This window comes from Anolis carolinensis, chromosome 1 (assembly GCF_035594765.1).
Source record: "Anolis carolinensis isolate JA03-04 chromosome 1, rAnoCar3.1.pri, whole genome shotgun sequence".
Taxonomy (NCBI): Eukaryota; Metazoa; Chordata; class Lepidosauria; order Squamata; family Dactyloidae; genus Anolis; species Anolis carolinensis.
The window spans coordinates 357,338,969-357,352,902 of record NC_085841.1 but is presented as its reverse complement, the minus strand read 5'-3'; the positions used below and the strand labels follow the sequence as shown (position 1 = coordinate 357,352,902).

The 13,934-nt window shown below is 37.6% G+C and overlaps 1 protein-coding gene across 1 annotated transcript in view; it reads left to right on the top strand.

Moving 5' to 3' along the window:
- mnat1 (MNAT1 component of CDK activating kinase) overlaps positions 1–13,934 on the top strand; it is a 129,028-nt gene that overhangs the window by 47,161 nt on the left and 67,933 nt on the right. Inside the window, exons 5-6 of the mRNA XM_003224707.4 lie at positions 2,030–2,170; positions 13,146–13,271. Coding sequence (XP_003224755.1) covers positions 2,030–2,170; positions 13,146–13,271 — 267 coding nt within the window. The remainder of the gene's footprint in view (positions 1–2,029; positions 2,171–13,145; positions 13,272–13,934) is intronic.

Below are 13,934 nucleotides of genomic sequence, written 5' to 3'. Positions count from 1 at the left end.
CATACTACATATAAAAGAAAATACATTTTAAAAACTTGCAACTACAATATCATAAAAACCACAATATCATAAAATATGACTTCCAACTTTTTCTCAGTAGCTATAAGATCATGTACCTCATTTAGTCTCCTTTGATACCTCTGCTTCTTTCAAAATTCAGATCCTACTAATTGTCAAATCTAATTTTTATGAACTCATTCTCATTTACATGCAAATAGTCCATAAAAGCTTCCCAATCTTTTAAAAAGCTGACAGTTATTATATCACACAAGTTAATTTATCCAACTCAGTCAAGTTCATCAGTTTCAGCAACCATTCTTTGTCAGTATTTCTTCATTCTTCCACTTCTGCACATACAACAATTTTGATAGTCATATATTGAAGTAAACATCCATGATTATTTTGTACCTGATCATCCATAATAATGCCCAAAAGAAAGAGTTCTTGTTTCATTTTAATATTAACTTACAAATTCTTTTAATAGAAGTTTGTATTTAAGCCTAATCCACATTTTTGCATATCCACCACATATAGTAAAATGCTCCTTCACATTGTCCATATTTCCATTATATGTTTGAAACATCTTTATACATTTTAGACAATTTTCAGATATCATATCCCAGTAATCATAGCATAAAATAAATGTCAAACCGTTTGACCACATCTTTTCCTATCCCATGTTATCAGGCATTCTTTCATGAGACCCATAAAAACATGTTCTGGTATAACCTAGCTTTATATCTTTCCCAAATTCTCAGTAAAGCACATCTTACAAAATGATTATTAAAATCTACATTCACTTTAACTTTGTTGAACCAGAAATGTCCATGCCAACCAAACTTAATACCAGTTTTAATAGCCTCTCAGCACAACATATCTTTATTAACAAAAAGAAAAAAAGAGTTCCTCCCCAACCTGAACTGTAAGGAATTGTTAAGGAAAAATCTAAGGAAAAATAGAACTAAGTAGGCTTTTTATTACTCATAACCACAAATTATTGCATCCTTTCTATTCTTCTTCTTTTTTTTTTTAAATCTATAAACGGCTTTTTCCAGAATTTTTATTTGGTTTTTAAATTTAAGATTAGGTTAGCAACTTGGACTAACTTAACAACTTTGACAATACATTCTTCTGCTTTTTCTACGTCGGCCTGCTTCCAGGACTGAGCAAATAATATTCTTGCTGTTGTTGACATGTATTGACGAAGAAATCCATATTTGTTACGTAGTTCTTTATCCACAATTTCTGAACAATATCATCTCTGATAACTTTGCAAAATCAATCTTTAGAATGATATTGGACCAATACCTTTTAAAATGGATTAGCTATTTGAGCTCTCTAAAATCTTTTCTGAATACAATTTCTGTTTGGAAATGGAAACTTAGCCAAGTTCTAACTGAGGTGTTAAGCCTATACCCAGGCTGCATCTTTTCTCCCAGCACACATGGGACTCATATGATTTAATGCTCCTTAGTATAAATATAAATGAATGCACAAAAAGGCAACAAAACAAAGAGATTCTAGCCTGGGTTTTCCCCTTTTGTATTTCAATGTAGAATGATTTTATTTCCTACAAGGGTGTCTAAATATTCTGTAAGCATCATATCCACCTGGGCTTTGAAGATAAGCAGTGTTATGCCTGCATAGTACTTGGGAGAGGGGTCTGCAAAGAAATATCAGGTGCTATCAGTTATGTTTCAGAGAAAGGCAATAGCAAACCATCTCTTCAGTATTGTTTCCCATGAAAACTCCTATGAAATTCATGGAGTTGTCATAAGTCAACACCTGATTTTGAAGGCATATGTGCAACATCGTGTAATAGGGGAGTTCACCCTCCCATCTGTAGTCTGCAGTGATACAAACCCAGGTTTATCACTTTTTAAGCAAATGGAGCATTCTTGATGTTCCCCAAAGTCCATGATTGACCTTGTCAGAAGTTTGTGGTATAGATTGCTTTTCCAGGTTCACTTCTCCTGAAATTCCTGTTGCTCTTTCTCAAAGGTATTAAATGTTCTTGATTCTGTCTTAGTCTAGAGAGCAGGAGGAGCTGGAGGAGGCCTTGGAGGTGGAACGCCAGGAGAATGAGCAGAGGCGGTTTCTAATACAGAAGGAGGAGCAAATGCAACAGATGCTAAAAAGGAAGAACAAGCAGGAGCTGCTGGATAAATTGGTAGGTAATGAAAGATAAGGGTTTCTGAGGGGACCTCTCAACAATTTATTTGAAACCGGAGTAAATTCTGTTCCTCTTTGTCTGGTTTATTCCTGTTGTGTAGCAAAATGCAGGTTCTGTAGAAAAAAAGGATAATGACCGAAAAGCTATTGAAAAAGCATGTAACAACAGCAACAAAAAAGAGTAACAACAAATAATAAAACAAATTCTAAACTACCCATAAATAAGTATATGACTTAAACAGATGTTTGCAAACTTCATAGAGGCAGACAGTATGGTGTAGTTGGGCAACGACTCTGAGCCCAGGATTTGAATCCCTGTTTGGCTATGGAAACCCGCTAGAGTGATCCTGGGGATGTCACACTCTCTCAGTCTCAGGGGAAAGCAAAGGCAAACCTCTTAACAAATCTTGCCAAGATAGGTTCACCTTAGGGTTTCCATTCCTCAGAAATGTCTTGAAGGCACACAACAACAAATGCAAATCCATCCAATCTTGGATGTTAATCAGAGTTAGCTCTGGTTAGTACTTGGATGGGAGAACACTAAAGAATGCCAGGTGCTCTAAGCCTATTTCAAGGCAAGGAACTGGCATAACTGCCTCTGTGTATTCCTTGCTTAAGAAAACCCTTTGGGATTCATGGGGATGCCAACAATCAGGACAAATGTTCTTGTGTGTCTTTGTTAAATATTGGAATAATAAAGAAACATGTATTTACATTCCATTATTTTAAAAACACAAAGAGCTCAATGAACAAACTGAATAATATACTAATAATGTCACAGTATGAGTTGTTCCAAAATATACATATACAATATGTTCCAGAAATGTAAAGAGAAAATCTGAAAGTACAAGACATTAAACAATCTTGGGAAATAAAGAGGCAACAGATTTGATTACTCATCTTTTTTTTCTTTTACAGATAACCACAATGAGTTTCATACTCTTATATTGCTGTTTGTAAACATGGTTTTGTCTATACATGCGGTTTAATTTTTCAGTTTATGGCTTTCATTCATATCCTGATTGCCTGGCTAGTTGGTTTGGAATTAGTTTAATTTTGTTTGTTTCCATGTGCATAGTTTCCAGTAACAGTTTGATCCTTTTCGTTTCTATTATTTTTGCCTTATGCCATGAAAGAGCAAGGTTGGCCCTTCAGCTCAAAGGATCTCTCCTAGACAGACTTCAGCTGTCATCCTTCATTGGACTTGTGTAGTATATAGCTCCTTGTGTGGAATTATGTATTAATTGTGCTATGCCACCTTGTTTCAAATGATTAATTACAGCTGAACACCTATCTGGGTGCACAGACAAATTCTCCCTATATCGGGAGAAAAGCAGGATAAAAATAAAGTAGATAAGTAAATAAACGAATAAATTGTTCATGTTCATCCATGTGCGCATATATACATAAAATGACACCATATGAAGAACTGCACTTCCTCAAACTTGAACCTAAATATTGATGTTTCACATTGGATGCTCAGCAGTTTCTCTGGCGGAATCAACATGATTACAATCTTTGTCATCTTACTTTCTAGTGGGAATTTGTATTCTGGTAAATAAATGCTGTTCAACTCCAGATCCTATCAGCCTCAGCCATCTTGCCTAGTAATCTGGGATGATATGAGTTTTAGCACAGGCTGGACAACTATAGGCTTTGTCATCTCTGTCTTATCACATAATTTCACCACTTCACTCAGAGTGATGTGCATCAAATTCTATTTCATTATTCACAAAGGTGCTGTGCCATAGCTTAGACTGAGAGACAATGGAACAGTGATGTAAATCTGGTCCAAGTTGCAAACTATTAGTCTGTATTGGCTCACCAGGAGAATATCTGTGTTAGGAATGGCTTCTGCTTTTCTCCTCCAGCTACTCATTGTTAGCAAGCTGTTACATTCATGTACAGTACATGTTTTAAATCTGTTTTGAACATATCTATTTAATCTGTTTTTAAAATGCAGTCAGCCTTATTTTCAGGTTTGACACTTATGCATTTGATTACTCACGGATTTGATTAAAATGTTCTCTCTAGATCCTCCTTCGTGATTCTGTGCTCAGCTTCCAGTGGATGTTGACCACAGAGTCATGTTCAATGACCTAGCAATTCCTAGAAAGAAGTTCTCTTAGATAAATGTATAAACCTTTTTTAATTTTGCAGTTTTTCACTTTCACGGGGATTGTGTGCGAAAGTGGAGGACTATTTCACTGGCTATTTGGTTCAACTTGAATGTTTATTTGGGTTGTCTTATTTCTCTCTTGGGCTGTATGGCTTTCATTTCCCAGTCATCCACTTCTAACAAACTCCTAAGAGTTTTCTTTTTAACAGCAGAACAGCTGTGTTCCAGATTCTTCTATCACAGCAAACCCGAAAAAGTTTTTATTGTTTCGGCTTTATGATTCTACCCAGTTGTTTATGTTTTTTAAAATTTCTGCTCTGTTTCTTTTTTCCTATGGGGAGGCTTAGCACTTGAACTTCTTGTTGAGCCCTGAGGGGTGCCTACTGAAATGGGAGGAAGTTTGGTGTCAGCTGATTTAAGAGGTGGTTTTGCTCTTCTGGGGACTGAACTGAGGGAGGGTGCTTCTCTTGGGAGTGGGAAGCTGGGGAGTGTGGGTCATTTACTGGATTTATTAAAAGAGAAAAGGTGTTCGAGTTTTTAAAAATTATTATCCAGGCGTGCCTTTTGTCTTAGATGTTGACTTCCTCCTCCCCAAAAGGAAAACGTTTACTTTGCAGGCAGTGGAATTGTGAAATGCTTAAAGCCTTTGTTACCTACTCAAGATTTGAGTATTGTTTAAACTCGTAATTTCCTTCAGAGCTCACAAAAGTTACTTTTTGGGGACTATATCTTCCAGGATAGTGGAAGTGATAATCACAAATTTTGAGGTCTGCAGTGATTGCAGTGGATGGAATTGGAGACCAAAGGTGCATCTTCACTGTCAAATTAATGCTGTTTGCCAACACTTTAACTGTCATGGCTCCGTGCTATGGAATAATGGGAGCTATAGTTTTACGGTCATTGACCGTAATAAAAGTTTACATTACATTACATTACATATAAAATATTCAGATTAAGCACCCTTTAGAGCAATGGTTCCCAATCTTTTTTTGACGAGGGACCACTTTGACCAGGGACCACTCTCCAACATTAGTACCAAAAGGGTTACGACTCAATTTTTGGTCAACTTTAGATTCAGTTTGGTTATCTGGGATGCTGATTCAGAAAATTGCATTGGATAGACCACATCAGCTCTAGTTTCTGATACAGAACATATGCCATTCAGTAGTCGCCTTCTGCTTGCCCACAGAAAACCATATTTAATAATCTAGAGCTGATGTGGTCTATCCAAAGAAATTTTCTGAATCAGCACCCCAAATAACCCCAGGAACAGGCCTAAAAACGAAGACATCAAGGCACTCCCGCTTCCAGGTGCCGCATGGAACGGCTCTGCTCAGGAAGAGGAGGAGAAACAGCAGTCAGGAGACTTGTTTCAGCGCCTTTCATGGGCAGTTAGCCTCTCCCTTCCTGATATCCCTGCTGCCTTGGCAGTATAAGAGAGTTTTGCGAGACCAGTCGATCTCGTTGCAACGGTGTAGTAACAGTAAGGCTGTTCTTGTGGACCACTGGTGGTCCACGGACCACAGGTTGGGAGCCACTGCTTTAGAGATTAAAATGTGTGGTTACTTTACAAGCATACATTTCATTATGCTGGTTGAGCATACCATATCTGGTATTTTAAATTCCAAAGTATACCTAAATTGAAAGTTGTCCACTTTGGTAACTTGGATAGTGACATCTTTGCTTTCTGATAATTTTATATACAGAGACTTTGTTTCATGTACAAAATTCTCAAAAATATTGTATAAAATTACCTTTAGACTATGTACAGTATATAATATGTATGTGAAGCATAAATAAATTTCATGTTTAGAGTTGAGATCCATTTTCAAGATGGATTATTCTGTACGTATAAGCAAATGCAGGCATTCCAAGCCCCCAACCCTCGAAATCCAAAACACTTCTGGTCCCAAGCATTTAGGAGAAAGGATACTCGACCAGTATATAACTTTGTTTGCATAATTGTATCATGTTTCATATACTGAAGGCATAGTTTACTTGGATTGTAATTAGAAATTCAACCATATAAAATTATTATTATTGCTACAGGATCCTGAACTGTAGAAAACATGTGAACTATGTGGAATCTTTTTGGTTTTGCCCCTCCCCCATTCAAAACAGAAAAAGTATCCTCATTAGAATAACAGGAAAATTATTTGTCCTCACAGTTCTGCATAATATCAAGCAGACATAATACATCATTGACATGGAAAAGAATTAAGAAAAGGAACTCAAGACCAGGAGCACTGATTAGCTGATGCTGTATATAGTTTTATATAAAAGTTTTCCTTGAAAAAAAAAAGATTCTGGAGCACTAAACATGTGAAAGTTTTATTCTTACTCTAAAAATGGCTGATCCTCTGCAGCAATGGTTCAGTTTCCCTCTCTGCAAAATGATCCTCCATATATCCATGGGTTGCCCCAAAATCCATAACTTTGACCCCAAAACCCCCCCTTGACTTATACATGAGGTCAACTTAAACTCTTTTAGTGTTTTGAACTTGTTTAACTGGTATGAGTTGCTTAACATGCTTTTATCTCTACTGGTAAAATTATTTACTATTTTTTATTTACAATCATGAAGTTGGAAGAGACCAAATGGCCATCAATCCCTACCCCATTTCAACGTGCAGAAATGCACAATCAAAGCACTCATGATTGAGTTAGCCATTTAGCCTCTGTTTAAACCTCTGGAGAATGCCACTCTCAGAACAGCCCTTATTTTCAGGCATTTTTCCTAATGTTTAGGTTTTGATATCTATGACAGGTCCTGGAACCAAACCCCAATGAAGAAGAGAAGGGCAAGAGGTGAAAACAGTTTTGTCCATGTGAAAGGGATCTAGAATTCTTAATGGACTACAAGATGAATATTAGTCAAGAGTGTGATGTGGCAGCGAAAAAAGCAAATGTGATTGAAGGCTGTAGCAATAGGAGTCTCGTGCCCAGATCGAGGGAAGTCATAGTTCCACTCATAGTCTCTTCCACCACCTTCACCTGCCATTCTGACTGCCATTGAGTGAGAGGGAGGCAGCTAGCAAGACACAGCAACATCATGTCCTATGTACTATTTATGTAATAATTATTGATCTCATGTACATGAGGGCAAATTAATATTTTGCAAGCCGCTCTGAGTGCCTTTGTAGCTGAGGAGCAGGGTAATAATGTTCTAAATGCATACGTACATACATGTATACACAAATACGTAAATAAATAAATATTCGAGTTTGGTTGGACTTAATCTGGAATAGCCATGTGTTCAGCTGTGGGCACCACAATTCAAGAAGGACATTGACCAGCAGGAATGTGTCCAGAGATGGGTGACCAGAATGGTCAATGGTCTGGAAACTGAATTCCTCTTAGGAGCAGCTGAGGGAGCTCAGAATGTTTAGCCTGGATAAGAAAAGCTGAAAGAAGAGACATAATGGCCATGTTTAAATATTTGATGGGATGCCATATTTAAAATGGAACAGCCTTGTTTTCTGCTGCTCTAGAGGCAAGGACACAACCGATGAATTCAAACTTCAGGAAAAGATATTCTACCTGAATATTTGGAAGAACTTCCTGACATCATCATCATCATCATCATCATCATCATCATCATCATCATCATCATCATCATCATCATCATCATTATTTCTAACCCGCCCTCTTTCCCCTAAGGGACTCAGGGCAGCTTCCAAAGACAAAAATGGCAAACAGTCAATACCATATTCTAAAAATGGAAATAAAACAGAAATCAACAAACAATTAAAAATTAAAACAAATAGTTAAAATAAACCGCTAAAACATAAGATCGATTGACTTCATAAATTATGCCACAATATGATAAAATCAGTATAAAAGTATAAATATGCACATATAAAAATGTGGCTCTCTATAAAATGGGACTCTCCCATGTGTTAAGGTAATATTATCATTGTCACCATTGTCGGACATAAGTAAGAGCTGCCTGACAGTTGAATAGGTTGCTCAAGTTCATGTTGGAGTCCTTCTCTGGAGTGTAGTAGAGTCTCCTTTGCTGGAAGTTTTTAAGCAGAGGCTGCATGGCTGTCTGCATTGCTTGTGTTTTCCTGGATGGGAGAATGGGGTTGGATTGGATGGCCCTTGGGGTCTCTTCCAACTAGGATTCTGTGAGAGAACATGGAATAAGGCCCTATCATTTTGCTCTTAAAAGTGCAAAGGTATACATACTGTAGACATAGTCTGACCATGAAGGTCAATTCATAGCAGCTTCACTGTTCAGTGTTTATTTCTTTTAACAGCTTGGGGAGGGGAGGGGAAGGGAGAGGGGAGGGTAACACTGAGTCACCAAAGTGTTTCCAACTCAGCTTTAAATGCCCTTTTAATTTAGCCGGAGTGAACATTGTTTTGTTACACAGCAGTTGGTTTTACTGGAAATCCATTTTGCCAGATGGCTTGCAAAAAGGAGCAGTTATAAATAATCTTTATAACATGACCAAAATAGGTAATTTAACGACGTTTGGGCACGCACCGCTGCTAAACGTATCTAAATATGTTGTTAATGACTAAAAGGTAATGTGAAGGGCAGGAGAAAGAAAGTTCTTGTTTGTGTTATTTTTTTCTTTGGTTTTTTAAAAAGCCTCAATTCACATTCCTCTCTCTCTCAAATTGAGATTTTTTTAAAAAATCCCTCCATTTATAGTAGGAATCTTCCATGATCTTCAGAAGTACAGTTTATAATTCTAATACAGAAAAGGTGTCAGCTCTGTGAATGTTGCATGTACTTTTGTATCCCTACTGTGCTCTTTCAATAATATATTTGTTAGGCTCATATTAACATGTTAGTTATTACGTTTGGTGATGTTACAGGTGTTCTTTAATCTCACATTTCCAGTGTTCTCATGCTCACTTAAGAGATGATTAAAACAGTGGAAAAACACATAAAACCTTTAACCCGAAATAAAAAATAGTGTTGATGTGAGCTTAAACATAGTATTAGTAAAGCCTTCCAGTTTTGATCACCTCTTAAGTTGAAGGTGTTTCCAGATGATTTAAAGAGAGGAAGGCAAACAGCTTATTTGAAAAGCCGTTCTTTTCATTGTAGATGAGGCCCTGACTTTATTAATTTGTTCATCATTTATATACCACCTTTCTCTCAAATTGGGACCAGAGGCAGCTTAAAAAAAGAAAAGTGAAACACAGTTTCACATCATTAAAAGATGTGCAAAAGTTAATACATTTCAAGAAACCTGTATGCAATTAGACATTTAAAGCCTGCTTAGACAAAAAGGACCTTGCCTGCCAGTGAAAGGAAAGCAGGGAGGGAGCCAGCATAGATTCCCATAGAAGGGAATTGCAGAGAACTGGAGCAGCCACTGAGAAGGCTGTGTGCTCACCAACCAATCCTATGATGGTGATGGGACCAAGGGAAAACCCTGTCCTGTTGATCATAAGATTCTGGGAAGTTAGAATGTAGAAGCCTGTGTTCTATGTTTCTGTCATGTGAGCATAAAATGCGGGTGATACCCTAAACTGAGAATTGATGTGGTGGTGCTGTTTGAATATGAGATTAAAATTCCAGGAGACCAGGGTACAGGTCCTTGCTTCCCCATAGAAACCCACTGAATGACCATGGGAAGTCACACACTTTCAGCTTCAGATGAAGGCAAACTCTTCTAGCCAGATAAAGTCTTAGGATTGCCATAAGTGAGAAAAGACTTGAAAGTACGCAACAACCAACAACAATCAGAAATGGTAGGATTACCCAACTAGATGGGTCCCACATGGGCAAAAATGGGATATAAATTAAATGAATAGATACTAGTCCATTTTGTATTTTGGTTTGAATCAGATAAGAAAATTTGGACTCTTAACATATGTATGTGTGCCCCCCTTTTGTATGTATGTTCAGATTGCCTGTTGATTTATGGCAATCCTATGAATTCCATAGGGTTTTATTAGGGTAGGGATACTTTGCCAGTTCCTTCCGCTGAAATATAACCTATGGCACTTGGTATTCCTTGGTGGGTTCCCAATCATTTAATAATCAGGTCTGACTCTGCTTAGCTTCCAAGATCAGATGGAACTTTTTTTATAGTCAACTTTATGAGCTTGTTGATAAATCCTTCCGAGACCAGAAATGCAGATTTAAGTCCAATCACTGGGAAAGAATGGTATTAAAGCATCTGCAGTTTGGAGCCAAACCCCAGTGAGATTGCTGTCATCAACCTGAAAACTGAAAGTGACATATAGTTAGTGTATTTGAATATGTTCTGGAAGCTACAGTGTTGTGCTCTCCCACAGTAATAATAATAATAATAATAATAAAACTTTATTTATACCCCGCCACCATCTCCCCAATGGGGACTCGGGGCGGCTAACATGGGGCCATGCCCAGAGCAATACAACATAATAAAATATAAGAACAACATATCATAACACCATTTAAAATACAATAAATAATAATAAACAGAACATCAAGAAATCAAAAAACAAAAACAAAAAACAAAAACAAAAAAACAATAAATCAAGGGCAGGCCGCTTGAACACAAAGATAAAATACTGCAAAGGCTTCCAAGTGGTAAAACAATCAGCAAGCTGCAGATCTGTCACACAGTATTTTCCAGGCAGACTAAACTCAAGATTTATCTTCTGTTACTTTGCTTTGGCAATGTGAAATTGCAAGTGGAAAGCATCTGTGGTATTGCATAATTCTCATCCGCTTCCTGATTCTGCATTGGGGCAAAGAATTGCTGTTCAGAGCGGGTGCAGTGACTGGTGCATTTGACTCATGACTGCATCCTCCCTTGCTTGGTCATGCTACATCACATGGAAATAAGGCTGTCTCCTCCTCCAAATTGTGTGCAGAACTTTTTTTGGATTGGTAATGTTGGCAGCTGTAGGGCAAAGGTTTAGCTCTCCCCTTCATGGTTTCTTGTTGTTCAGATGCCTTCGGGTCATTTCTGACTTACAGTGACTATATTATTGGCTTTATTCAGAGGAGGTTTGCCATTGCCTTCAATGCTGAGAGAGTATGACTTTCCCAAGGCCACTCCATTTGGTTCCTTTGCTGTGATAGGTATATACATTTTTTCATTTGAATTATAGAGTTGGAAGAGACCGCATGTGCCATCAGATTAAACCCCCTGCCATGCAGGAGAAACACAATCGGAGCATTGCTGGTAGATGGCCATCCAGCCTCTGTTTAAAAGCCTCCAAAGAAGGAGCTTCCACCACAGTCCGGGTCAGAGAGTTCCACTGTTGAACAGCTCTCATGGTCAGGAAGTTCTTCCTAATGTTTACATGGAATCTCCTTTCCTGTAATTTGAACCCATTGCTCCAAGTCCTAGTCTCCAGGGCAGCAGAAAACAAGCTTGCTCCCTTTTCCTTATTTTCTTTCATGTAGTTAAAATGTTTTTAATTGATTGTTCTGTGTTTTAACTTGTGCTGTTGTCCCCATGTGAGCCACCCGAGTCCCTTTGGGGAGATGGAGGTGGTATACAAAAATAAAGTTGTGTTGTTGTTATTGTTATTATTATCCTTTCAAATACGTAAATATAACAATCATGTCTTGTTTCAATATCATTGTTCAAGTATTCCATGCTGTTCATTCTATAAGATGAACAGATACCATACCACTTCTGAAAACAAGTTTTTCTATGCTTTTTCTTGCAGACCAGTTCTTGCCCTGTTCTTGGAAACTTGCCAGAAGTCTGAAAAACATTCGTTGATTATTTGTTTTGGGTTTTTCTAAGGATATAATTAACATTTCCTACTCATTTAGAGGGACTCAGAGGTGATGGTCCATATGTAGACATCAAAAGGTGTTGCAGTCAGGAAGAATTTTGATAACTGTTTTGGCCAGGATGAAGAATGAGTCTAGTTATGGAGCAGCTGCTGAAAATGGCTCTTCTGGGTCAAACTCCATTTCTTCTACACTTTTTCTATCATGATAATATTCAGGAAGCATGTGGGGATCTGTCATCACTTGAGATTTCCTGCTCCTCAGGAGCCAGTTATGTATCATGATAATGCACAATGCCCTTTCTTAACTCAGTATTATGAAGAGAAGAAGATGAACTCAACACAAGTATGCTCTTTTCAGTGGCAGCACTGTGAATAACCTCATGTCTGCTTTCTGCTAAGGCTTCAGAGCTATTTTTGCTAATTAGGTGGGTTGGTGTCTAGAGTCCCTAGATATCCTTTGGTTTGCATGCATTAACAATTATTCTGCTGTTGCCCATTCATAGGATTTTCGATAATGAACTCCCCTTAAGCCCCTTTATTACTTTGTGTGTAAGCATGCACATTTTATATTTTGAAAAGCCATTTGACTGGCGTCTTTGGGAATAAATTACTAAATGAGAAAATAAATATGTTGTTGGTTGCATGCACAATAGATCCATTGTGTGAGCCAGAATGTGTGTATCACCTCCAAACGGCCTCAGGTAAAATCTAATGGAGAACTGATTTGAAACTGGATGGAGTTCATTGGTTGAAGGAATGTGGCTTAAATAAACATCTGATCCATGTTAGATAGCTTTCTGTACTCTTTGTTTTTGTGATTGAGTTCTAATTATTATTACTTCAAAAAGCATTTTAATATGTATGGTTGTGTTCGGCCTTCTGGAATAAGGAGCTTGTTATATTGTCATTTAATGTGGAATCTATAAAAATGGCTGTTTGCAAATTTCTCTGATTTACGAGGCTAATGCAGCTTTTTCCTATTACTGAAAGTGATAGTTTTCTGGTAACCCATGTCGAAAACTTGTGCTGTTTCCTTGAAAGCAACTTTTTGAGACGGGTTGTTGTTCTAAGAATACATCAAACGAACGTGGGATAGTACATGCCTCTTTAATATTTGTTTTGTCTTCATTCTTTTCAAATCTTACAGGAAAGTTCTCATCTGCCTGCCTCTTTGCTGTTAGCCCAGCACAAAGACCGGTCTACGCAACTAGAAATGCAGTTAGAGATTCCGAAACCTGCCAAGCCGGTTGCATTTTCAACGGGTATCAAAATGGTAAGGCCCAGCTAGTTTTGTGTCCATGCCTATGTGTGAGGGATGGAGGTCCTGTGCTTTTCATTGCAGTTTAACCATTTTCAATCTGAGTCTTGAGTGTTTCCATTGATTTGCATCTAACGATACAGAAACTTCTAGATTCATTCAAGAGCACGGGAAATTTTTTAAAAAATTATCTCACAATCAGCCAGCAAGTTTGGTAGTTGTCCTGGCTAGTGGAATCTGGTAATTGCAGTCCCCAAAAATAATTTCCCTAAAGTAGTGTCTGTATAATATAGATCATAAGACAAGGATAATTAATATACAGTTCTGTAATAATTTGGTTTATAAATGTTCTCACACTGCATTTAGACACAACATGGGTGAGTACAATCCAGTGAACCTGTTGTGTGTATTTAGTTGTTTACAATCTCATTACATGAAGATTCTCTAATGTGAAATTATTTGCTGCATGAGCAGTGAACACAAGAGTATAGTCTATTCAGAATGAGGTTGGGATGGCTGTTCTGTGTTTATAGCTACAATATTAGCTTGTCATGTTTTCTTGAGGTATCAGCAATCCAAATTGACCCATCTTGGTCATAATACCAAAATATGTTGCAGATGTGAGGAGTAAATTGGATGTTTTGTCTCCATTTGCACCTACAATACAGATACTGCAGT